This window comes from Mytilus californianus, unplaced genomic scaffold, assembly GCF_021869535.1.
Source record: "Mytilus californianus isolate M0D057914Y unplaced genomic scaffold, xbMytCali1.0.p SCAF_1, whole genome shotgun sequence".
NCBI classification, from domain to species: Eukaryota; Metazoa; Mollusca; class Bivalvia; order Mytilida; family Mytilidae; genus Mytilus; species Mytilus californianus.
In genome coordinates this window covers 76,273,118-76,300,828 of record NW_026262581.1, presented here as the reverse complement: position 1 = coordinate 76,300,828, position 27,711 = coordinate 76,273,118, and the positions used below count along the sequence as shown (strand labels likewise).

The 27,711-nt window shown below is 32.1% G+C and overlaps 2 protein-coding genes and 1 non-coding gene across 3 annotated transcripts in view; 2 read left to right on the top strand and 1 right to left on the bottom strand.

The window, feature by feature from the left end:
- Window positions 1-1,793: 1,793 nt before the first annotated feature.
- LOC127707780 (U6 snRNA-associated Sm-like protein LSm8) lies at window positions 1,794-8,592 on the top strand. Its single transcript, XM_052212546.1, has 4 exons — window positions 1,794-1,931; window positions 4,542-4,582; window positions 5,450-5,577; window positions 7,104-8,592. Exons 1-4 carry the CDS (start codon window positions 1,901-1,903, stop codon window positions 7,192-7,194), a joined length of 291 nt encoding a protein of 96 aa, XP_052068506.1. The 5' UTR covers window positions 1,794-1,900; the 3' UTR covers window positions 7,195-8,592.
- Window positions 8,593-19,674: 11,082 nt separating this feature from the next.
- LOC127716818 (U8 small nucleolar RNA) lies at window positions 19,675-19,809 on the bottom strand. Its single transcript, XR_007989129.1, has one exon. It is a non-coding gene; the product is annotated as a U8 small nucleolar RNA (small nucleolar RNA).
- A 2,996-nt stretch (window positions 19,810-22,805) lies between these two features.
- LOC127707609 (serine--tRNA ligase, cytoplasmic-like) overlaps window positions 22,806-27,711 on the top strand; it is a 28,395-nt gene continuing 23,489 nt past the window's right edge. Inside the window, exons 1-3 of the mRNA XM_052212217.1 lie at window positions 22,806-23,017; window positions 26,811-26,881; window positions 27,487-27,570. Coding sequence (XP_052068177.1) covers window positions 22,882-23,017; window positions 26,811-26,881; window positions 27,487-27,570 — 291 coding nt within the window. The 5' untranslated portion in view covers window positions 22,806-22,881. The remainder of the gene's footprint in view (window positions 23,018-26,810; window positions 26,882-27,486; window positions 27,571-27,711) is intronic.

Genomic DNA, 27,711 nt, shown 5'->3' with positions numbered 1-27,711 from the left:
GTAAGTTTGATTTTCTCTTTCTATTTGCTCTTAGTTGATCGAGTACCTGAATGTCCTACAACAGACTAGGTAACCTGTCAAATAATTATAAATCCTCCTGAGTCAAAATTAATGTTAACCTATTTTAAAAGAATCCATTCAGTATTGCACAGTCTTAGGTCAAAAGTGTTTCACCCTACTTTAAAAATTCCCCTATTATTTCATAAAAAAAACAACACATTTTTAATAAAAATTCTACTGCAGATATTTCTTGTCCAAATTGAAGGATTTTTCGCCATTAAATACTGAAATGTCCGCAGGGTTTCAGTGCAATAGTTATGAAATATATTTTTGATTTATATTTTTAGGGAAATTACTGTTTCAAAACAAATATGAATTTCTGCACGGAAAAATCATATAGCTATATATATATAGGAAACAATGCCGCACTTAATTTCAATATTTGTGTACAAATAATGACAACTCAGAAATGATGTGTCGTCATAAACTGAAAAATATTTCATAATGACCACTGATAAAAAAAACCTGTCCACATTTGTGAGTTTATCATTAAAAATTTCATCCAAGTCGGACCTCACATGTTTTTTGACAATGTTTTAAAAACATGTGATTTTATATGAAATAATGGGAATATGGGATAGGGGAAACACTTTTGACCTAAGTAAGACAGTATTTCAGAAAATAAACTAAATTAATGCAACGAAAGAAAAGAAGCAAATTTCCTTATTGATACTTAGTAATGAATGGGACAAAATTGAGAGGAAAACGGTATACCGTTTCTAAAAAGATCATAAACAATTATAATCTTAGCATGGGTGAGAAATGAATATAACAAGCCTGATAAGGAATAATTATTAATCAAGTGAAAAGTCTTGGTTATAAGAAGTAAAACAATCGGTGTAATTTAGGGAAAAAAATAATTGTTTTATGTTTTCTATACACAACAAAATAATCGTAAAACAATTAATCTCCCTCCCCCAAATCGTACCCGATTGTAAGTTTGATTTTACTCATTCTATTTGATCTGAGTTGACCAAGTACCCGAATGTCCTACAATAAAGTACGTACATTTGTAACATGTCAAATAATACTCCGGAGTCAAAATTCGGTAATATGAAACTAGTCTGTACATTTGAATTTGAGTCCTTGATATATTTGAAAATGACACTTAATGTTGTTTCCGTGTAATAACTCATGAACCGTTCAACTATGCTTTTCAAATTTTAGTATGTTGTTAATAATTATAAAATGGAGACAAAGGCTTGATAAAGACGAATTTCACTTTTATCGAAAATGATGGTCAATGATTTTCACTGTTGCCGTTCAGGAGTTATGTTCCTTGATATATTAAAAAAATATGTAGGTACATAACATGGCAATTTAAACAAGTATGTAAGTGCCTTCAAAATACAGAAAACCCGATTTGCTGTCAATTTGAGTACTTTTGTATATAATAATAATAATAATAATAATAATAATAATAATAATAATAATAATAATAATAATAATAATAATAATAATTTAAAAAGAGGATAATATCAGTAAGTTCAATTATAATATCACCTGAGGTCATACTATTTGATTAGTTCAATGTCAATAAAAAAAGGAACGACATTTCAAAGGCCGAATTGTCACAAATGAACACTTTACTATAGGTAGGATAAATGGTTTTACTCAACCTTTGTGGTAATTGAGTTTCTCAATAATGAAACACGAATGAGCTATAAAGATAACAACAAATGTACCTCAGGTCAAATTTCAAACTGAAAAATAAACTATCACTGCAGTGTAAAGCAAATAAAATTGAAACACGGAATATTTCCCATAGCTGGTCCGATGTACGCGCGAAAAGAATAATCTTCGATCGGAACACATCTTGATTTATCTTAAATCTTTGAAAATGGCTTCAGCATTGGAATCGTATGTGAATCGTATCCTTACACTGTGCTTTGTTTTAATGGGATGTTCCTCACATTTGTCTTTATTTTTGTAATCTTTCTCGTCTATATATACCTTATAACTTGTATTCCCTGACTGTCCATTTCAATTATGGACAATTGTTGTGAAAGAGGACCACCGACCAGCCGACACAGGCACTTGTTTAGTGGGAAGATCGACTATCAATCTATTATACAATGATAGGCGACCTTCCAATTGATAGAAACAAGTGCCTGTGATTAAGGAGGACACAGTCGTTTTAAATCCGTGCATCTATCGTCCACAGACTACAACAAAACACTCGTACAGAATACCAGAAAAACTCGGGTTAAACTAAAGACTAGTCCAAATAATTATGACGTCTTGCAAGGCTATTTTAATTTTTTTCTGTGACGCCTTCCTACGAATAACAAACAAATTTTTGATTCCAAACCCTGGACCTGAACGAAGATATGAAAAGACCTGGACGGACCTGAAAATCTATGGTCGGACTTATTCAAACTCCAATAACTTTTTAAATATTCAATGGATTTCCTTCAACTTTAGATTTTGTAAAATGAAAATTCAACATTTTGTTAAAATGAAAAATTAGATAATGAAAAATATCTTATGGGTGCCAAAACTGTGACCTGAATGGAGAATTAAATACCTGAATTGACCTAAAATTCCACTTATATATATTTTTTGAAACTTCATTTTCTTTTTTATGAAAGAATTTCCGTGAAATCAAGATTTTATTATAGTACAAATTGAATATTTTATCAAAACGAAAAAAAAAAATTAATGACAAATATTATTTTGGTGACAAGACTTGGACCTGAAAGATAATTGAAAGACATGAATAAACCTGAAAATACATTCTTGAAAGCCGTACGGTGACCTGTCGTTTGGTCTCTTGTGAGAGTTGTCTCATTGGCAATCATACCACATCTTCTTTTTTTAGGCAGTTAAGCTGCCTTATGCGAGCACCCTAGATTCGTGTTCTACCCAATAAATGCTGAAATACGTGCCATTGTTATTATCTAGCTGGCTATTATGTTATTTATAACTAATTGGACATTTTTTTAATACTGTTATTTCTGGAATACAAAAAATTTGACCAGAAAAACCTTAAATGATCGTCGAACTACCCAAAACTTTTGAAGTTGCACATAGGAAATAGTGCTCAATAGAAATCCGTACGTAGTTAATTATCCCCTGTGCTTTTGGCTACAATGTCAAAGAACAATTGTATGAAATATTTCATCGCCGAAAATCAGTAATTACAAGTCGTTTATATTTCCCAAATGGCAAAATGCTCAGGAATATTGTTCATGTACAACAAATCTCTATGATAGGGGAAATAAAGTTATTTAAGTGGGCGGTAATTTTTAACTTATCTTGCTAAATAAGGTTGTTGTTATTTTATGAATGAAACCAGGTCATGAAACAGATGGGGAAATCGACATTGATGGGATGTTTTAAGTAATATGGACAACTCGTCCCCGAGACAAGTCAGACCGAATCCACTCAAACCGTCAAGAAGACAACTTTTGTCAAATTTACTTAGGGTTTCATAAAATATTAGACTAACATGTCTAGCGGAGCCATTAATCTTTTGTTTGTGAATTGGGGTCTATTTAGGGGTATTTGGAGGGGCCTGAAGAAGGGAGGGGTTTACTATACATGTAGAACCCTATGGGATTTTATTTTTTTAAATTTTCAAATGACTATTTCTCGAAAACAGTAAGTGATAGACACATGCAGTCTTCAGTAATGAGAACAGGACAATAAAAAAAATCAACCAAAATATAGGGTGAGTCCCTGGGGGTCATCCCAACCCCCCTTCAATTTGAAAATGTACTTTTATCTTGTAAACCATTGCGATCCCAATCCCCTAAACAATATATATACTTGTATGGGACAATAAAAGAAAAAGAAAGACATTTCTTTTACAAAATTCAAATTTCAAGGAGATTGATTGAAAACTAAAACAGTTATAGAACTTGAATGAATCTGACCGGAGATTTTCAGGTCAATTCAGGTAATTTAATTTCCCCTTCAGGTCCGAATTTTGACACCTCAAAAATATTTTTCAAAATTTCTTTTCAAATATTATTAATATATTGAATTTTTCGTTTCACAAAATCTAAAATTGAAGGAAATCCATTGAAAAATAAAACCATTATTGAAGTTTGAATAAGTCTGATCGTAGAATTTCAGGTCCGTTCAAGTCTTTTCATTTCTCCGTTCAGGTCCGAGTTTTGGCATCAACAATGGCGGAACGTAAACAAACCACATCGCGAAATTGAAATTTTCTCTCTTATTTCTTGCTTATTGTACTCTATAGTTCGCACCCCTGCTGTCAGGGTCAATTTTGGAGAATAAAACCGTGGACTATACAAGCCTTTTAACGGTATGTGTCAAATATTTAATTACAATCCAAATTCAGACCTGTATCAAGCGTGAATATTGTGTCCATTTTTGCCCCAACTGTTCAGGGTTGGACCTCTGCGGGCGTATCCAGCTGCGCTCAGCGAAGCAGTTTATTTTTTGATAGTAATACATGTATGCAATATAAGCTAATTTCACTGGTTTATTAAAATTCCTTAACATAATACAAGGTACAGTTTCTATAGTTACAGCAGATGGAAGAATAATTGTGGTAAGTACTAGTCTTAATATAATTGATACATGTATGTAACATGGCAGAGAAAAACAAAAGAAATTCATGGTACATATCTTATTGTTAAAAGCCAACTTTTAAAATAATTCTTTAAGTCACACTGGTAAATTCTTGAAATCTGTTTACTTATGTGTAACTTCAGTTGAATACATTTGAAAATTACTTACCTGAAAAAAAAATTCTAAGTTCACAACGATCAGTGTTAAAGTTTGTGATTTGATCAGTTTACATATGATTTATTTCTTATGCATTGGTATAAGAATTGGCACATCTCATTTCCATAGAGATATTTAATCCCTTTCCCCTCTGTCATTGTCTATTGACTTTGAAATACATGTAGGTCAGATTATGGGGAATCACTTATGATGAGTCGGGGATATTTGGTATGTAGCTATATTAGTATTGGCATGTCTTATTTCCACAGAAATTATTTGGCCCTATACCTTCAGTCATGGTTTATTGACTTTGAATATTTTGCATGCTAAATTATTGCTGTTTTAATTTCAACATTTGCATTTTACTATCACATTACATACAGGCGAGACATATCTCTGTTTCACCAGTTTATCTATAATATATCAAAGTTACCTCTGTTCCCATGTTGAAAATTTAATATGACAAATTCATTTACCTTGTAAATATTTTAGTTGTTATTAATTTCTTTGGGTAGAAAATACAATGTACATAAAAAGAATAACAAAAATGATCGTCAGTATTGGAAAATTCAGCAGATGTACTGGTTAGATGTTTTAACATTTTTTTAGTACTACTAAAAAAAAAATATTAAATTAATATATATTTGTAGTTCTACTGTAGAATTATATATTAATTTATTTATTATTTCAGGGAACATTGAAAGGATTTGATCAAACAATCAATTTGATTCTAGATGAGAGCCATGAGAGGGTATATAGTGCTACACAAGGAGTAGAACAAGTCATTCTGGGACTATACATCATCAGGGGAGATAATGTGTAAGTAAATTACAGTTTACAAAGGGAGGTAATTCATTATTCATATATGTTATAGTGCTAAAAATACTTGAGACCTTCTTTGATTGATTGTAAAACTTAACAACTTTAATGTTGGTAACATATCTATCAGCCTGTGGTAAGCTGCTTAGGACTTTTATTCGGAACCTGAGAAGATATTTTAATAGGTTTATTTCTCCCTTCCTTTTAGCAAATATTTGTATCTACTCAACTTTGGCCATTGTTTTTATGGGAAAACAATATATTAGTTAATTTTGTAAAAATCCACAACAATAGCAAAAAGGACATATTTAAGCATTTAGAAATATATTTAGCTAAAGGCAGATCTACAAAAATCAAATTCAGGCATGACACATGTGGCAATACTATTTGATACTATCAAGTACTGCAAAATCATTATTGTTCACCATCCCAGCTAGAGATTTAAATTATAAACTGGTCAAAGAAGCCATATATCCAGCATCATCATAATCATTTGGCAGTGGGGTACCAAAATCTTATTGTGACATATCTGAAAGAAGTATTACCCTACTTTGTAGTTCTTGGTCTTGGTATATTTATCTTCACTATTTGAATATCTAAAATTAAATGAATCAGTTTAAAAATATCTTGCAGGAATACAATGGAAAACAAGACTTTGTTTATTTGTGATTTTAGAGGTCTCTAAGGCAATATTTTTAAAATCTCTATCAACCTATTGCCAACCACTTTTAGAAAAATGAATTAAATTTTGCTAAAATTAAAATACAGTATTGACACAAAGTGCAATGATTCCACATACCAAAATGTAATCGATTTTTTTTGGTAAAGATGCCAAAATATAATTTGGTTTACTGTAAATTCATAAATTATTGCAAGATTTTTATTAATGGGAATAATGTGACTCCTTTAGTATCTCAATAATAAGAACTCGCATTCTTATACAGTTATACTTGATACATATATCTAGATGTAGCTTTTCCTAAAATTGCAATAATTAATTTCGCAATTTGTTCATTCTACAAAAATCACAATAATTAAGGGCATGCAATAATTCTGAATTTTTAGTACTATATAGGGTGACATGGACCTTGAAAGAATGTAGCCTTACAAAACTTTAGGATTTCAGAGTAGACAAAACCTTTGTAAGGCTTAATTTAAAATCAAAATGTAGGACCCATAAATGTATATTTTGACTTTGTTACATATTTTGATTGTAATAAGTATAATATCGTTATAATTTGCAAGTGGTTTTCATGAATTTGATTAAAAAAATACATGTAATTGTACTGTAAACCAACTTTTTTTTTGCGAATACTTTCTGGGTTAGAAATTTGTAGACAACTTTGCAGTGATTTATTTTCGCAATTTTCTTATTATCTTGACATATTTATATAAGGGAAAACCCAAGTTTACATATTTGCGAATACTTACATTCACTTTATTTTTCAACTCATGAAAATAAGTTACACAGAAAATAAGTTGATTTACAATATTTGAATAATAAAATTGCTTGTTTTATTTTGTAGAGCTTTGATAGGAGAAATAGATGATGAAGCTGATCAGAGATTAGATTTTAATGACATTAAGGCTGAACCTTTGAATTCAGTTTTACATTGATGATAAGGATAAAAAGACCTGTTATGGCTTGGAAATAAATCTCAGCTTAGTCTGATTACAGAATTTTTATGACTTACAACCAAAGAGGATGTACATTTGATTACATAAATAAACATAAGCTGATTGAGAGAGAGAGAGAGGGAGATTTTCAATACTTGTGTATGGTTTTGTGTTAAATTGATATTTTTAAAGTGTTAAAAGTGTAATTAAACATTAAAAAAATGCTTCCCTAAACTATGATAAAGGAAAATTTAAGTCAACTTTAGATGTTTAATTTAGTCAACTACTGAGATGGGTTTGGTTGCTATCTCATTGACCCTACCTCTCCTTTTATTCTTCCTTAAATTTATTAAGAAATATTTTATTTCAATATAAATATTGAAGGTGGTAAAATAATACTGTGGATTCATTTATTTTTTTCGTGGGTACCAAATTTCGTGGATTAAGGAAAACTTACATGTTCATGGACATTTCAATTTGTGGTTTTGCCGAAGTCTGCATACAAGCCTATAGAAAATTTGTCATTCGTTGAACATTTAATTTCATGGTTCACCTGTCACTAGTATCCAACAAATAATAATGAATCCACAGTATATTTATAAGAAAAATGATTGGTAAATTACATCAATTGTTTTTTTTAATTTTTTTTTTACTGAAAATTGTGTGAAATATTTATTTATTTATTAAAGAAATATTAGAAATTTCTACAGGATATTTTACAATCATTCAGTTTGACTTTTAAACTGTTCATTTAGATACCAAACTATCACATATTCAATTTTCAAATTATTGATCATTAACTAAGCTATTACATTAGGGATTTTAGGAATTGTTATTCTAAAAAACAAGGTTTTATGTTATTAACATAAAAATATAAAATAAAAGGAGAGATAATAAAAAAATTACACTTACAGACACTTAGAGTTTAATTTTTATTTTTAACTACAACAAATTTCTAAATAATCAAACATCTAAAAAACTTCTTTCATCAAAAGTGAGTCCACTAATACTTTGAGTAATGAATGACCTATAAAAAAATATCCAGGAAAATTTATTGTCAGCTGAGTCTGACAGTATGAGAGGAATTAAGTTCATAAATTCTTATGTGTTTGATTATTAAAAGATCATTTGTTTGTTTAATTTTGAATTTGTGGTTTCAGACAAGTTGGCTGAAAAAGTGCATTCCATAGATGTAAAAAAAAATTAGTTTATATTCACCACAAAATGCATGGAAACTTATAACTCAGGAATGAAATCACTCTCATAGCAAATACTGATCACATATACAGAAATGAATGTTGTATTTATCTTCTTACCAAAAGTACAATTTGCTCATGTCATTTTATCATGTTTTAATTCATAAATGTACAAAAGACACACATTAAACTATTTTATACATTTGTTGTTATGTGTGAATCTCCTACCTGCATGAAGCTTACAAGTTAAAACTTGTAACATAACAACAATTATTAATCATTTTCAAACTATAATTAATTATTTGATCCCACGTTCTTAAAAGAGAGGCAAAGATACTAAAGGGACATTCAAACTCATAAATCGAAAACAAACTGACAACGCCATGTCAAAAAAAGAAAAAGACAAAAAGACAAACATCAGTAATCAAAACACAACATAGAAAACTAAAGACTGAGCAGCACTAACCCCACCAAGAAACGGGGTGATCTCAGGTGCTCCTGAAGGATAAGCAGATCCTGCTCCACATGTGACACCCATCGTGTTGCTCATGTAAGTACAAACCCAGTGATAAGTCTATAATTAATGTGTGGAACATAAGTAATTTTTGTCAATAAATTCTTATAAACTTGCTAGTTTATATGTGTTGTTCCAATAGTTTCCCTTCAACATTATTGAAACTTTGAACTTTCAACAATGATCACATGTAGACTGCAGATGTGCACCATCTAATTCTGACAGATTTGATTTTTTTTCTCAGGTCTCCCATTTGTGGAACTTAGCCATTTTTGTAATTGAATACTATTGAAGGAAGCTAGTTTGTGTCATTTGTAACTCATTTAAAATAAAAACTTTTTACAGGGATTGCACATATATAGAAGATGTGCCTTTCCTTTTTTTGAGAGAAATATAGATTCCACCACTGCATCAAGTGTATTACGATATTTATCCACTCGAGACAGTTAAATTCTAAAATTTACAACGTGAGGCTTGCTGAATCTATTTTCTGATCATTTTATGATAATATCTAAACAAGTTTATCTTTCCTTTTCAAAGATTTGCAGAAAGTTGTGTTCTTTATATGTGACATCATCAGGCATTGTTGCCTTTTTAAGCAGTTAAGCTGCTTTATGCAAGCACCCTAGATTTGTGTTCTACCCAATAAATGCTGAAATATGTGCCATTGTTATTATCTGGCTGGCTATTATGTTATTTATAACTAATTGAACACTTTTTTCATACTTTTAATTCTGGAATACAAAAAATATGACCAGAAAAACCTTAAATGATCGTCGAACCACCCAAAAGTTTTGAAGTTGCACATAGGAAGTAGTGCTCAATAGAAATCCTTATGTAGTTTATTATCCCCTGTGCTTTTGACCAAGATGTCAAAGAACAATTGCATGAATTATTTCATCGCCGAAAATCTCTAATTACAAGTCGTTTACAGTTGCCAAATGGCACAAAGCGCAGGAATATTGTATAACGGCTGTGACTAATATGACACGGAGTTGAAGTCTCAGTTGGCGGTAATTTTAACTTCGTCGACAAAACGTAAATCAAGGACGTTTTAAATTTGGTGATTTCTGATAATAATCATTTTGTTCAACCGCTAGCTTTATACCGAAAATCGCCAACATGTTATGTGTAAATCCGAGTAAATCGTATCTGACTGACAAAAACAACATTGAAAAACAATGGATGCCATAAACCGGAAATGAAGACAATTATAATACCGGATCTAATTCCGGGGGCGGATAAGGGTAATTCCGGGTTTGCCGATCAAATACAATAAAAATATAATAATTCCAGGCATGAGACAAAATACATCTATCATGATGAAATATAAACTCTAGAATTGAAAACCAAAGATATATTGAAAAGAAAGAAAAAGCAGGAAATATTTTATACAGAAACTCAAAATTACTTTTAGTTCACAAATTTTCATGTCAAAAACCAATAAAATGTGACAGTATTTTCCTTATCATTAATAAATATTGATATTACATGTAGATGTTTTTATTGTTTAAACATATTACTACAATTCCATGAGGTAATTTCTTCTCAATTTTGAAGGGCCTATAAAAATCTGGAAGTTTCTTACTTTATTTTCACATAGGAACTAGCTAATATAATATATAGTGCAACTAGATATGATACACTTAAACAGTTTTGAATTTGAACTGTTTAATATAATGGTATAATTAGTAATAAATAATCAATTGTTGAGACAACACACCCACCCACAGTGATACCCTCAGCCTCCCTCAGCCTTCCTAATACAAAAAAAAGATTATTTGAATTCATGAATTAATATACAAGACAATTACATTTATTATTAAACATGTTAAACGACAGTGACACTGACAATGAAACAAGCTAACTTATTACCAAAAGCACATTAAAGTATCTTACTGAGTTATGAACTATTTCAAGTAAAAGCAGGACCTGGAATTTAGGTTGTGGACCTTTCAGTTTGGAGTGTCAAAGGTCCTGGACTGTCCAGTACCAAATGTTAATTTTAACCCCTGCATTCACAGTAAAGCGATTTTGACGTGCATTGCAATTCCAAGTAGAATTTACTTTTGGACATAAAACAGAGTCAAAAAGTGAGACATATATATATATATATATATATAGGCATGCTGTTTTGGCGGAATCAACAATGTATTAGTTTGTGATTTTGTGATAAGGTCTGGTTTCTGGTAGGTCAATGACATTTTGTAAGTAGTTGTGTTAGCATAGGCACATCTCATTACCATAGAGAATATTTGGCCCCACCCCCTTAGTCATGGTCTATTGACTTTGAAACTTTGCATAGTTTACATGTATATGTTTGTGGTTAGGTCAGTTTAGGGGGAACCACTAGTGGTAGGTCAATGATATTTGGTGTGCAGTTGTATAAACTTTTTCATTTCTAATTTCCATTGAGATTATTTGGCCCCGTCCCCTCAATCATGCTCTTTTTACTTGAAAATTTTGTTACTTTGAAATTTCATTTATTAGTTTTCGATTAGGTTAGTATTAGGGAAACCAATAGTGGTAGGTCAATGATAATTGGCATGTAGGTGTAGAAGCATTAGTACGTCTCATTTCCATAGAGGATATTTGGTCCTCACCCCTCAGTCATATGCATGATCTATTGACTTTGAAACTTTTACATAGTTTACATGAATGAGTTTGTGATTATTATGATTATGTCAGTTTAAAATTACCAGTAATCTTAAGTCAAAGCTATTTGATATGTGAACGTATTGGTATTCAAAAGTTTCATTTCCATGGATATTATATAACCTCACCCCCTCATTATGGTTTATTGACTTAGAAATTGAATTTGTGTTAAGGTTTGTTTAAAGGGAACGACTTATGAAAAGTCAATGGTATTTGGTTTGCAGTTGAACAAGCATTGGCACCTTTCATTTCCATAGAGATTGTTTAGCCTTGTACCTTCAGTCATTGTTCATTGACTTTGAATATCACTTATATGTTAAAGTATTACTATTTTAAGTGTAACATTTGCATTATCAAAATAACAAATAGGCAAAACATTACGTTGTGTTAATAGCTTGTTATAGATTAGACATGTGTAATTATTATAAAAATAAGGAGATGTGGTATGATTGCCAATGAGACAACTATCCACCAAAATTCAAATGAAGTGGATGTAAGCAATTACAGGCAACCGTACAGCCTTCAAAAATATATGTTGCATCATTGCTAGGCCATTATAACAACATCAGCATTTCTTGTAATACTAGTATACAAGAAAATTACACCATTTCAGATAGTTTCAGGTATGATTTGATAATTGTGCATAGTGGCACCAGCTGATCCAACTAAAAGCGCTAATATGGCATATTCAAACTCTAGTACATAGTGGAATTAAACCATACACCACTGTTGGACACCATAATTGAAATTATTATTCTGAAAAGAATATTCCTCCATGCAGCCTGCAACAATTAGCAAAACCAATACTGCATAGTAAGATATAAACGACCACGAAATGACAAATGTAAAACAATAAAACTAAAGCAGCCTGATTTATGTACAAAACAATTATGAAAAATAAATATAATATACAGCAACAATCAACAATCACCAAATTACTGGGTCCTCACTATGGACAGGTACATACAGAATGTGGCGGGTTAAACATGTTAGCTGGCACAAAACTCTCCCCTAACATGGGACAGTGTATGTGCATAATCTCAGACATTAAATCTTTAAAAAATAAATTGGAAATAACTTTTGAAAGTGGTAGGATTGGATAGCAGAAACATTACGGTACAAACATTATTTGATACTTGAGAAATAGCTGAGATATATAGATTCTACCACTGCATCGAGTGTGATACGATATTTATCCACTCGAGACAGTTAAATTTTCAAATTTAAAACGCGAGGCTCGCCGAGCGTTTTAAATATTTAAAATTTAACTGTCGAGAGTGGATAAATATCGTATTACACGAGATTTGGTGGTGGAATCTGTTTCTCTAATGATTTTCAAACAATATGCAGGCAAACTTATTCCGTCTTTTCGAATGATCTGTAAAAAGATGTGTTCTTTCTATGTGATGTCATCAGGCATGGTCGCCTTTTTTCATGCCGTCACAATAGGAAATTTAGAGGAAAGCAAGTAAATTCGACGCCATAATCGGATTTTAACCATAATTGAAGAACTGAGATCAAACGAATCACACGTTGATTAAATTTTTTTTATACAATGGGTGCAGAAAGGGATAAATTGACGAAGAATTAGAGAAAAATATTTTCATCCATTCTTCCACTATATTCATCTTAACTTCTGCCAAGTTTACCTTTGATTTTTTTTAATTAACTGCCTATAGTGCCTTTGGTGCTTTGATTTAATGACGTTACAATAGGAAATTCAGAAGAAATCAAGAAATCTGACGTCACAATTGAAATTTTGACCAATTGTTTGCCGAGAACAGTTATTTCACTAGTGAGGAGAACAATTTTTTTCACAATCGGTTTGGAAATGTGAAAAAATTAGAGAATTATTATTTTCTTTCTGTTCTCTGGTATGTGGAACTTTGTCATTTTTGTCATTAAATGCTTCAGAGGATATCTAGTTTGTGTCATCTGTAATTTTTTGTCATTTAATGCCTCAGAGGATACCTTGTATGTGTCATCTTTAATTTTTTGTCATTGAATGCTTCAGAGGATACCTTGTATGTGTCATCTTTAATTTTTTGTCATTGAATGCTTCAGAGGATACCTTGTTTGTGTCATCTTTAATTTTTTGTCATTGAATGCTTCAGAGGATACCTTGTTTGTGTCATCTTTAATTTTTTGTCATTGAATGCTTCAGAGGAAACCTTGTTTGTGTCATCTTTAATTTTTTGTCATTGAATGCCTCAGAGGATACCTTGTATGTGTCATCTTTAATTTTTTGTCACTGAATGCTTCAGAGGATACCTTGTTTGTGTCATCTTTATTTTTTTGTCACTGAATGCTTCAGAGGATACCTTGTTTGTGTCATCTTTATTTTTTTGTCACTGAATGCTTCAGAGGATACCTTGTTTGTGTCATCTTTATTTTTTTGTCACTGAATGCTTCAGAGGATACCTTGTTTGTGTCATCTTTATTTTTTGTCACTGAATGCTTCAGAGGATACCTTGTTTGTGTCATCTTTATTTTTTTGTCACTGAATGCTTCAGAGGATACCTTGTTTGTGTCATCTTTATTTTTTTGTCACTGAATGCATTAGAGGATACCTAGTTTGAGTCATCTGTAACTCATTCAACAGTCAAACTTTGCTCAGTGATTGCATGCATATACATGTTGATAATGTGCACCTCCTTTTTTTATACGCCCGTTTACAGAACGTATTATGGTATACCGTTGTCCGTCTGTCCGTCGTCAACATGTTGGACATTAACTCAAAAATGCTCTCACCAATTTGTATAAAACTTTGGTGCATTGTTTATATCTATTGAAGTGAGCTCCCTTTCGTTTTTTATAAAATTTAGATTTTACGTTTCCGTGTTATGGGGTTTTATTCATAAAAAAAAGGGGGATTTTCCAGTTTTCGGACAATAAGTCAAGAATGCTTTCACCAACTTGCAAGAAATTGTGGTGAATTGTTTATATCTATTGACATGAGCTCCCTTTCGATTTTTATAAATTTTAGATTTTACGTTTCCGAGTTACAGGGTTTTATTCATAAAAAAGGGGGGATTTTCCAGTTTTCGGACAAAAACTCATAAATGCTTTCAGCAATTCTTATGAAACTTTGGTGAATTGTTTGTATGTATTGATGTAAGCTCTCTTTAAAATTTTATACATTTTACATTTCTAAGTTATGGGGTTTTATGGGTGATTTTCCAGTTTTCGGACAATAACTCAAAAATGCTGTCACCAATTCTCATGAAACTTTGGTGAATTGTTTATATCTATTGATGTAAGCTCCCTTTTTATTTTCATAAATTTCTAATATGACATTGAGAATTAATTGAACTTTATTTGTTTATAGGCTGACAACAGATATACTAAGTATTGCACAACAGCAAGAAATCTTTAATTGAATATAAATTCAATTCATATAACCAATTTCAAGTTCTTTGACTACATTTATTCAGAAACCTATAATATGTCAAATATTTAATTACAATCCAAATTCAGACCTGAATCAAGCTTGAATATTGTGTCCATTTTTGCCCCAACTGTTCAGGGTCGGACCCCTGGGGGCGTATCTAGCTGCGCTCAGCGAAGCAGTTTATTTGGATTTGAATTACTTTCTCTCAGGTCTCTGGTATGTTGAACTTCCTGGTTTATGTCACTCCAAGGATTTGTATAGTACTATACAAATCCTTGGTCACTCATTGAATGCTTTTGATGGTACCTTGTTGGTCATCTACATTTCTATAAGTTTTTCTTCAAAATTATTCCAATTTTTTCCACAGGGCAAAATGGGAACTTTTTTTTATTTTACAAAATTTTCAGGATTATTTAACATACAATCACAGGGGTTTGTTACAAACCCCTGTGATACAATTAAACCAATATTAATGAAAGGTAGTTTGATATGCGAAAAACTATGTTTGGGATGCATGTAAGAAAAACAATGAATACATTTTTTAGAAGGATAACTCAAATAATATTTCTGAAAAACTACACACAATTTATAAAATATATTCTTGAGAGCACTAAAGCAAATAGTAGTGTTGTTACTTTATTGACAAATTGTGTCTCGTCAACAAACATGGCCGCCATTGTCTTTTCTAATTTCTCATTGGTTGATCTAAGGAAAACTTCTTAAGAATAGCTGAACAAATTGAAACCAAACTTAAGATATGTTCCTGTGAAGGTGCTTCAACAATATTATTTTGGTGCTGATTATAAGAAATTCAAAATGGCAGCCAGGTGGTCAAAATTTACATAGAAATCCTATTGGAATTTACATTTTCCTTTTCACAAAAAGATGATAGAAATAAGAAGATGTGGTATGAGTGCCAATGAGACAACTCTCCATCCAAGTCACAATTTGTAAAAGTAAACCATTATAGGTCAAAGTACGGAATTCAACACGGAGCCTTGGCTCACACTATACAGCAAGCTATAAAGGGCCCCAAAAATGACTAGTGTAAAACCTTTCAAACAGGAAAACCAACGGTCTAATCCATATAAAAAATGAGAAATTAGAAACACAAATAATGAACCACATCAACATACAACAACCACTGAACATCAGGTTACTGGTACTGACTTAGGACAGGTGCAAACAAATGCAGCGGGTTTAAACATTTTAATAGGCGCCAACCTTCACCCTACCTGAAACAATATTGTAACATTACAACATAGAAAGACACACTATAAAATATCAATTGAAATGGCTTAACTCAATCAAAAGACATATTAATAAAAACAAATGAACATACACTGAATGAATAAATTTGATCTATGACACAATTTAAATACAAAATTTATAAGACAAGGAGGTTAGATGTAAAACAATATCAGAAAGACAACCATAACCTTGGACAAAATGTCGCCAAATAAAATAACGTACACAGATAAAAATAATTTTGTTGTAAGGTATACATGGAGTACTGAATTAATTTTTACAAAATAAATATTTTTTTTGTTCCTAGTTAAGAACAAAAGTGAAAATTTATTGTCATACTTAACACTTATCAAAGGTGGTATATATTAAAAATAGTGAGACTAGATATAACACTGAAACTAGAACCGTCTGCATAAAGGGACTTATACCCTCCTATACATGCATTTAAGTTGTTGCTGTGAATTTCTGTATTGAGACAATGACATTTTGATATTTTGGGCTTCCAGCTATTCATTTTATATAAGGGAGCAACCATTTAACTTCAAGGGTGGGGTTATGGATTTTTGTCTGAGTCAGCAAAGCGCGAACATTTTTTTTTTAGTTTTTCAACACTATCAATCAAATTATTTTTTTCAAAATTTAACAATATAAGGTATGGGTAAAATCAGGATTCAGAATATTTATTTTGTCATCTGCTTGACCACAATATTTTTTTTCATCAAATTGGGGATCAGAATACTTTTTTTAGGAAAAAACCAGAATGACCTAATCTTACTGACAAATCAACTTCCCTTAATGCATCTGCACACTTAGATTGACTTAGTTAGGTCATCCTACGTTCTCCAGAGAACTGTTATGCCCAAAACACAAATAACTATCATAGGTGTCAAGGTCAGAGTGACCTGATTTTGGTATTTGACACATCCTGAGCCAATAATGCTCTCTGCATACAAAGTTTAATCAATCTGCTAAGGTACAAAAGTTTTGCACCGAATGCAAATCAGTCAATGTTATACTATCATAGGGGTCAAAGGTCAAAGTTAAGGTCAGTGTGACCTGACTGATATATTACACATTTGCATACCAAGTTTGGTGTAACTAAGTTTTTTAAGTTTTAGGATACAAAAGATATGTGCTGGACACGAAGTGGACATGAATTTATTTTAATAGTGGTCAAAGTCAAGGTCAGATTGACCCGACTGGTATATGACACGCCCCAAATCCATGATGAGTCTGCATACCAAGTTTGATCAATCTAAGTTTAATCATGGTACAAAAGTTATGACTGGCCACGAAGCGGGACAGACGGACAAGGTGATTCCTATAATCCCCCAAATTTTGTTTGTAGAGGTTTAATAAAATGAAAAACATTGCAGAATTATGTTCCGTTGAATGTTATTTCCAAGTGTTTTTCCAATACATTGATCTGTATGAAAAGTCTATCATGGTTTCAAGGGCAAAAACAGGGGCCAAATTGTCCTGCTTTCAAACATCTTCTTTAGAAGCACAGGACCAATTGAAATAAACTTTCAATATGGCATGTATGTTCCTGTGAAGTTCCTTAACAAATTTGTTACAGATTGATAATATAAAATTACAACTAGGATTTTTCAAAGTTTACAATAGAACAATTGCATTTTGCCCCGTTTTTGTTTTTTGTTTTTGTTTTAAAAGCCACATTCAGCAACCAAGGCTGTATATATCATTGCGACTATTTTGTATCCAATTGGTCCTGTTAATTAGACACTTATGAACCATTGACACCAAACTCGGAGGCGGATTTAGGGGGGCCCCCCTTTTAAAGGAAAAATTTTGTTGATTATTCAGGGAATCACTGAAGTACGACTAAGCGGGCCCCCTCTTAAGCCAGTCAGTGGGCCACCACCTCTCCCCCCCCCCCCCCCACCCCCCTTATGAAAATTTCTGGATCCACCACTGAATCTTGCCAGAAATGTTGCCTATGCTATTACTTTGGTTAGAATGCTCTAAATATGTCCGAGAATGAGTGCCGTAGACAGGGTCGGATCCAGGAATCTTGAAAGGGGACATAATTTTTATATGATCAAAGATTTTTTTTGGATGGACAATTTGAGGCTGAAAAATTATATAAATCGTGAGAAACATAATATATTTATTTTATTCTTTTGGTGACCAAAGGGGTCAGTTACTCAGTTTACTCTTGGAATACTATAATTGTCAGTAAACTATTTCCAGGGTAACTGAATTTATCACCAAAACGCTAAAAATATATGTTCAACTGTTGCACAACTTTTTTACATATATTCTTGATATGATTATTAAAACTTCACATGTAATCAAAGTGGTTCTCTCCTGGCACTCCGGCTCCCTCCGCCACGAAATAGCACAAATGTGCTGAAAGAGGTGTTAAACTGCAATCAATCAATCAATGTAATCAATATCTACTTATTACAGTTTAGCAGTTTCATCACAAAACAAGACCATTATCGGGTCTGGACTTGCAACTCTGCTCGATACCTTGTCAAAATGATGGTTTATTGAGAATAAAGATATATAGATACTTGAAGTATGTACAGAAGCATAACAAATATAAAATCACTCTCACTGAAGCCTGGAAAAATTTGACGAAAACAGAAGTTCTGTAGAAAAAAATTAAATATGCTTTCCTCTTACTAAATATAACGTGCTAGAATATATACATTTCGGTGGAAAATAATAAAAAAATAAAATCGCAAAAGTCCGCCGAGAACAAGTATTTAATTTAGAGTTGCCCAAGATGTATTTTTCAAGGATGTGTTCAGGGCGGATCCAGGATTTTAGGTTAGGGGGGCGCAAACTTAAATTCTTGCCGAGCGGAGCGAGGTGAAAAATTTTTTGAGGTAAAATTATCGAAATATTCTTTATTAAGCTGAGGATAACCCATGCTTTGCTAATTTTAAGGGGCGCACGCCCGCCACGCCCCCGCCCGAATCCGCCCCTGGTGTTTGTAAAATAATTCTTGGGCCAGGGGTAAAGCCTTGGCTCATATCTATTTTGGTGTAATCCGAGTATGCTGACAGAATGATAATTATTTTTTATGAAAGGATTACTCATTTGTACAAGGGTTGTAAAACTTGTATGACTTGTGTTTCATAATGATATCTTGAAAATATATGCTTCAATAAACCGTCGTTGTTGACCAGTCTTGTAATTGGTGTTATAAGTGATGGTTTACCATATTCAGTCACCATTTATGCAGACATGCGATTTGTCTGCAACAGTAGCTGTTTTTTTTTTATACATCACATATAATACTAATTTTTAAACCTTTTTTCACTTGACGGTTTAGACTTATAAAAATTGTGTGAACTATTTTTTTCAACTAGGACGAGTTTTCTTCAACATAAAAATTAAACTATATCTTTAGAAAAGTTTTAAAATTTGGATTTAAAACTACTGCTAAATCGTCCGTGTTTTGTTTTAACATTTGTATGTTAGAAAAGGTCACCAGGTAGATGATCAGACTAGGTCCACTGAGCGTTGCAAGTCCCAGCGAACCTGTGGGTTGTAAGTCACAGGTAACTCATCGCCCAATATCATCATGTGTCTGAAGGGCCGAAGCCCCGCAGGTAAGAATTAACTCTACCTGATGACGCAAATCAAAGGTTATGTTTTAAATAAATTCTTTTAAAGAACTACTTTGTATATAGGTAAAATATGGAAACAAACATTGCAAATAAAACGCAAATAAAACTCTAATATGTATTTTTATCATTTTTAAAATGATGTTTGACACATTGTATATTTTGTGGTGAAAATTTATATCATGTAATAAAATAAATAACAAATACAGATGCTATTTTGTACCACGGGAATACAAGGGAATTAATCCAGATTCGTATATGAAAATGACTTTTAAGTAAGCTAGATATCACGTATTTATCCCATGGTTTTCATTTTCGTCGTTAATATTCTTCATTAAAACTTAAAGGTAAAAAAATACACAATTCAATAACACATAAAGGGTGAGAGGATAAGAGAAAATTATTTTTCCATAACAGGAGCTTGATGATCTCTATCTTGTTAGTAAAAGAACAGGCCGGCTTGTTTTCAAGATAAATTGCACAAGATTTTTTTCATCCGTACGGTGAAAAATACCACTTATTCCTATTTTATCATGTTATACTAAACTTTAAAAAGTTTTTATGCAAATTTTTCTAATCTATCTTCTATAAACCAATGATTTTTAACATATTTAAGAGGCATACATATTAGCTATGACTTGTACGATTTAGCCAAAAAACTAATGAATTTTCTTTTTTCTAATAGTTATGAAAGCGGACTATTGAAATAATATTTAGCTTTCGTAGCCATCATTTTGGTTCAAAATAAGCTTGTAACAGGCGCGGATCCAGCCATGTTTAAAGGGGGTTCCAACCGTGACATGCAAGTCATATAAAAAGGGGGAGTTCCAACCATTAGCATTTAAATTAGTTGTCAAACAGGGGGATGTCCAACTCCCGAACCCCGGCCTGGATCTGCCACTGTGCCGGTAAGTAAAAAAAATCAACCTCATTGCATGATGATCCGTATTCATGAGATCTTCAATTTGACCCTTAGCTGGGGATAGGTCAGTACGCAGCATGTGCGAAGCATATATGCTCAGTAATCAAAAATAAAAAAATGTTAAACACTGAAAAGTGAAACAAAGAGCCACTGAGATTTTACGGATATTTTAATTCTGATGGGGTGGACAGCTTTGAGGGAGGTGGGAGGTGGGAGACAAAATATAGGTGGGAGAGAAAACAAGATTCTAAAAGTGGGAGGTGGGAGATAGGGTGCGGGAGGTGGGAGGAGGGGGCGGGCGGTAGGAGAAGGGTACCCCCTGTCCACCCCCTCAATTCTGTAACATGAAATCCGAAACAGACCTAGACAAATATTCATTATACGATTACATGTGCTTGTACATATATCTATGTATATATATTTATATCAGCACTCTTAAGGGGTTATCTTGATGGTTATAATTAGATGGCATCCAGTACGAGGGGGTGGACAGGGGGTCCCTTATTCCCACTTCCCTCCACTTACTCTCAGACGAAAATCGTTCAAAAAACTTATCCCAGAATATCCCAATTTTTAGTCAACCTCTTTCCCTGGTACTCGCCCCATGACTCCCGCTTCCCGCCACCTCATTCCCTATTTCCCTTACCCCTGTCCACTCCTCTAGTATATAATACTAGAGACATATATTGTAGTATATGTCCCTGATAATACCAGTCATAATTGTGTTCAATCTAATTAAAATATAGATCTCGGATTTCGTTATACTACGTTAGTAAAATATAGTATAACGTAGTATAACGAAATCCGAGATCTATATTTTAATTAGATTGAATTGTGTTTTATATATGTCTCTGATGATACCAGTAAGCACAATAGCCCAGTTGTCTCTGATGATATCACAGGCACTTGTCTCTGAAAATTTTTTCCTATATGTATACCGTAATTAATATAACACAAGGTACTTAACTCGAAATTTTGAAAAATGTCACCCGGTCGCGAACTTCCTTTATATTTCGATTTCTCGGTTGTCAACCCCACTAAAACTTGTTATGCCGTAAATCTAAATTGATTTATCTACACCATAAATTTGTAAAAGATTCCGTGAAAAAATCTAACGAGTGTTATTTGAGGTATGTCTAATGAGTTACGAGTTTCTATTTTTAGACCCAAATTTTCCCATTCCTTCAACATCATTCAGACTCTCTATGGATACATATAAAATGAGATCACTCCAAGAAACATTTATTTTTAGCAATAGACTTTCCCATAAAAATTGACCAATTGGAAACCGAGCTATATATGATATATATATATATATACAAGAAAGGGGAAAGATACCACAGGGACAATTATAATTAATCATTTACTGCGAGTCTTATATTTCCAATCGGCTGTGGGTAGATGAAATAATTACTTTTGACATACTTGGGGAGGCCTGCTACGAATTATTCCGACAAAAAAGGTTGGCATACTATACACCATTGTGTAGATAAATCACTTTAAATTTACGGCATATAAAGTTTTAGTGGAGTTGACAACCAAGAAATCGAAATATAAAGGAAGTTAGCGACCGGGTGACATTTTTCAAAGACAATTACGTGCCTGTGGATAATACACACGAAATACTGATATATGTACATTATTTATTGTGCCAGTGTTTTGGACATTTTTTGGGGGATATACTTTTATTTTTAAATCAAATATGAACTTGAATTTGACAACTAATGTCTTCATATTAGTTAATCTATGAAAAAACTTCTTTAAACAAGGATGATTACTCTCGTTGAAAATAATCTGTGTCAATATTTTTGGCCGCACCGTTTACACTAAAAAAATGAATAAAACACTTCTGAAACTTCTCAGTTTGTGCAATCACCAAGTACAGTAATACAGATTTTATCTTAACTAAAGTTGGTAAAGCTATCACGAATTTGTAACTCCATCTAGTTTTGATTTTTGCGCCGAACTATTAGACGGAAAGCTTTTTAGAAAAGCTTTTACTTGTTAAGTCTGTCGAAATAACTGTATCACCTTTGCGTTTAAAGATAAGAAATGTAACATTAGCATTATGAAAACAATGATTATAACAAGGGCAGAGAACTATTGCTAAATTTTCACACGTTGGACCGGTCTTGACAGCTGAATTGACTGGACTGAAAATGGTGTTAGATATTGAATTATTCCGCGCAGAGAAGGGTGGAGACCCATCTAAAATTCGAGAGAACCAAGCCAAACGGTTTAAAGATGTGACTTTAGTTGATAAAGTCGTTGAACATGACAAACTCTGGAGAAAAGGTAGTCCGTCATGAATCACCAATGACTTATTTTCAGACCAAGCTAATTCCTTCATTTCCATTTAAAAAGTCAGGCGAAGCTACTTAATACTGTTTATTGAAGTTTTTCATTTTTGAGAATCGAACAGATATATTTTTTCAATCTTAACTAAAAAGATAACCATATGATGTATTGATGATGCAATCACATGAAAATTCTAAGTAAATTAAAATACATTTTTATACGCCCGTCAAATTTTTGACGGGACGTATTATGGTATACAAATGTCCGCCGTCCGTCCGTCTGTCTGTCTGTCTGTCCTGCGTAAACATGTCGCACCGTAACTTGAGAATGACTTATCCAAATTTCATGAAACTTAACATAGTTGTTTCTTATGATGGTCAAACGATCTGTATACTTTTTGGTGAAAATAAGATTAAAACTTTTTGAGTTACGGGACTTAGTAACTAAAACAGGTGTATGTTTTTTTTCACATGTCGCGCCGTATCTCAAAAACAATTTATGATTATTGCTTAAAACTTTACACACTTCTAAGTTATATTAATCTTAAGATCTGTATACTTTTTGGTGATGATTCAAAATTTTGTTTTTGAGTTATTGAGTATTTTGTAAAAAAAGGGGGAGGGGTTTTTCACATGTCGCGCTGTATCTCAAAAACAATTTATGATTATTGCTTAAAATTTTACACACTTCTTAGTTATATTAATCTAAAGATCTGTATACTTTTGGTTTTTATTCAAAATTTTATTTTAGAGATATTGAGTTTTTTTGTATAAAAAAAAGGGGGGTTTTCGCATGTCACGCCGTATGTCAGAAACTATTTATGCTTATTGCATAAAAATTCACACACCAGGTGACGGGCGTATCATGCGCTCATGGCGCAGCTGTTTATTTGTACATTGGTACTAATTCCAAAAAATAACTCTAAAATGTAGTCGAAACCCTGAAATAAAGTTGAAATGTCTTGAAACAATGTATGAAGAGGAAAAATAGTTTGGGACGATTGCAGAACAATTTCTACAAATGACTACATGTTCTATGAAAAATACACTTTAGGCCAAATAAAAATATCTGTGTGGTTCCAGTTACCCGACCAACCCGAATAGATATGCAAAAAATTCTTAACTAAATTAACTAAAAACCCAATGTATCTGTTTATTTTACAACCAAACATATAGAAAGTAGTGAACTTCCGGTAGGGGGTATATAATGCCGGAATCAGACTTGGTATTCAAACACATCAGCCACACTTTTTCGTATTTTTCTGAACATCTATATATACATTAATTTTTTTTGACAGTTTGTATTGAAAAGAAAGATTATTTAACAAAAAGTCAATTCATTAAAAAATGTGCATCTGAGAAGGAGACAAGACTTTTGTTAAATATATGTCACACATGATAAAGACATTAACAACTTTCCATATTAGGGCTCGACATTACCGGTTGTCCGTAACAAGTGGACATAGGCGTCGGACAAATAGAATCACCATATTAGTTGTCCGAAGGGACAAGTGAAAAATCCATGATATAAAACATGTAAAACTTTCAAGACTTACAAATGCCTAAAACTTGAACTTTTTTTTTATTGATCAGATCATACGAAATCTAAATTCATTGATTGAACCAGGGGAGTGTAAGTAAGGGGAAGGAAATCAATGATAAATCATGCGGACTCACGGAAGCTTTCATATCAAGTGATAAATCCAGAGAGATCTGGGTCGTTGAAATTGAGATCTTTAATATGTTTTAATCAGATGGGATTAGCAAGGTGTTTTTACACATGTATATTGATTGTTTACCAGCAAAGAAACAAAATAAAAATTGATTTAAGAAAATCATGATTCAATGTTGTAGCAGCACCCATATGACTAAAGAATGGATATGTTCTTTTCATCCTCATCCCCCACCCAGGGAAATTTGATATAACCAGTTTATTAACAGTACGTGAATAAAGGACAGATTTCAGTCATTTTTCATAACTTTGAACGACTGTGTTTTATAGTTTTGGGGGAAGTTTAAGAATCCGTTTATATGAACACTATAAAGTGTTTTGGGGAAATTTGAAGATTAGTATTTATAAGACAATAGTGAAAAAAACCCATTAAAAACAATAATTTCTTGAATATTTTAGTGTCTAAAGGGTCTCTTTTATCTTATATTCAAAACAAACAAACAGTACAAATTACAGGTTCAGAAAATCAAATTTCCCCCTAATTTGAAATCTGGAAATTGAGGATATAGCCAAAAACCTGGTGATACTGGCAATTTTTGTTGTAATATTTTTTGTTTAGTTACAGACAAATTTATATAACACAACAAATTACTGCCTTCATCAGGTACACTAAAAGCCCAATGTGTGACTGTGCATATTATCAATGTTTAAGATTTTTAACCTTGGATTCAGACAAGTGAGTTAAGAGGTCGGAAAAGTTGATTTTTCTTGCAATGGACAAGTTAGAAAAAATGATAATGTAGAGGCCTGCAAATGACTTTGGTGCTTGATTGATACATATTTTTGTATGACAGAAAAAAGAAAATAACAATTCGTCATTTGTGACCAAAATAAATAATACCCATTCTGAATCGAATATCATGTAAATATTTTTTCTGTAACAAACATAAGTAAGAGAAACATAGACACCAACGACTGCATAAAATCTAAAAACCATTACCAGTGAGAGCTGACTGACTGTTTGGATATGATTTTTCTTTTTATTGAATCATGCATTTTGTGTTTCATTTATGCTACATGCATGGTCGGTACTTCAAAGGGCTACTCAAGCAGCTTGTATTGTTAAAAGAATATATATGTTTACCAACTGTAAGTTTGAATCAGCTTGAGTCCTTCTGTTTTATAGTTATCTTGTTTGGTATTTTCTCAACCATTACTTGATCATGTTGATAACTGCATAATTAATACTTGAGATATATCAAAGAAATGATAATTAACAATTAACAAATTATCAGAAGGATCATTATTATTAAGATAAAAACCATGATCTTCTGCACTTTTTAAATAACAATCATGCCTTGTTCTGTAAATTAAACATGATTTTTTGTTTAATAAATGCACCATTTTTTAAAAGAAATATTCTTATACATATAACATTCATAATTAGATATACACTTTTGTCAATGGGTATTAATGTATGATTAAAATGTATTTTTCCATTTGTTTCTTAACATATGCTTCTAAAAACATAGATATTTTCCTCCCTTTATAACAATAAAACATGTCCGAAATGACTTTACAAGTATGGCCAAACAGATGGTATGGCTTAAACGACTATGGCTGAACTGGTAGTTTTTCCAAAACATCTTACATTGAAAAATACAACCCAATAGAGGAAAAGTGAGATATTACATATAGGAGAAAAAACTAAAGAATATACACCATAATTGTATCTGTTAAAATATGAGAGCATGTCAGACATGGGGAAAATTTCTATAGCCTTCACACTGTGGGACAAACTCTTGTCAATATGATATAAAACAAGGGATGAGGTGTTTAAATTCTATACACAAAATCCTGACACACACTTGATAAATATCTGATCAAAAGAACAATACTTTTATTGTTTTTTCTCATGCCAACTTCACAGAGAGGCCTTTGTATGCATATTCATTTTATATGTTACAAATGTATGTCATTGTTACAGCAAGAACACTCTTATAACTCACTCTGTGATGAATCTTTTGTAGCAGCTGATTTCATTGGTTAGGTACAAATAATTAAATGCATGACATATACAGATATGTATAAAGCATATTTCTAATTTCTATTTTTTCAGCAAGATTCTTGGCTGATTTGCTCAATCAGAAGAAAAATATGTGCAGTAAAGTTATAGGAGAAAAAATGAAGGTATATATTTTCATTTTTTATCCCCTGCCTCTAAAAAAGGTGGTATACTGGTTAACCATTGTCTGTACATCTGTCTGTCCATAAAACATTTCTGTTGCATTTTCTCAGCAACTACAGATTCTATATCACTCCAAGATTCATATAGTGTGAAATGTTTTCAGTTACTTCAATGTTCTACTTCCTGTTTACCGAATATGTATATCTTTAAAATGTGCACATATATGTACAAAATTTAGTGACAACAATTGACAGGGTTGTAATTACATCTTTTTAAGCCTGGACAAATTTTTTCCAAAAGATTACAAATTTGTATGGACATAGAATTTTAGAATATACCTTGAAGCTTAGTAAATGTATTCTTATCTTATAATATTATGAAATTTAAGAAATCGTTATTAGTTTAAAGATTGAAAATGGTCGTCATAATGCAATCGATTTTATATATGTAATGTTGTAGCTCTTTGTTCAGAGTTGTTCTTAGGCCTGACTGTGACAGACATCTGTGTTTTATGGGCACAATATGTTTGTCCTTGATTAGTAAACATAGAAGATGAACTTAAATGTTTTAGTAAAAGTCTGTACATGATCTTTATTCATAATTATAGAACAAAGAACCACAAGGAGATAATGAATCATTACCTGACGGCTTTGCAGACACAATAGAAAATCTGACAGCTGACCAAGTAAAGGTGTGTATATTATACTAAGATTATTAATATTCTGCATTTATTATTTGATCTATTGTATACAAAATTGGAAGCTAATTCATGCATTAATGATAAAACTTGGAAGAAAGGATACACTTGTGTTTGAAGACCCAACTGCTTTCA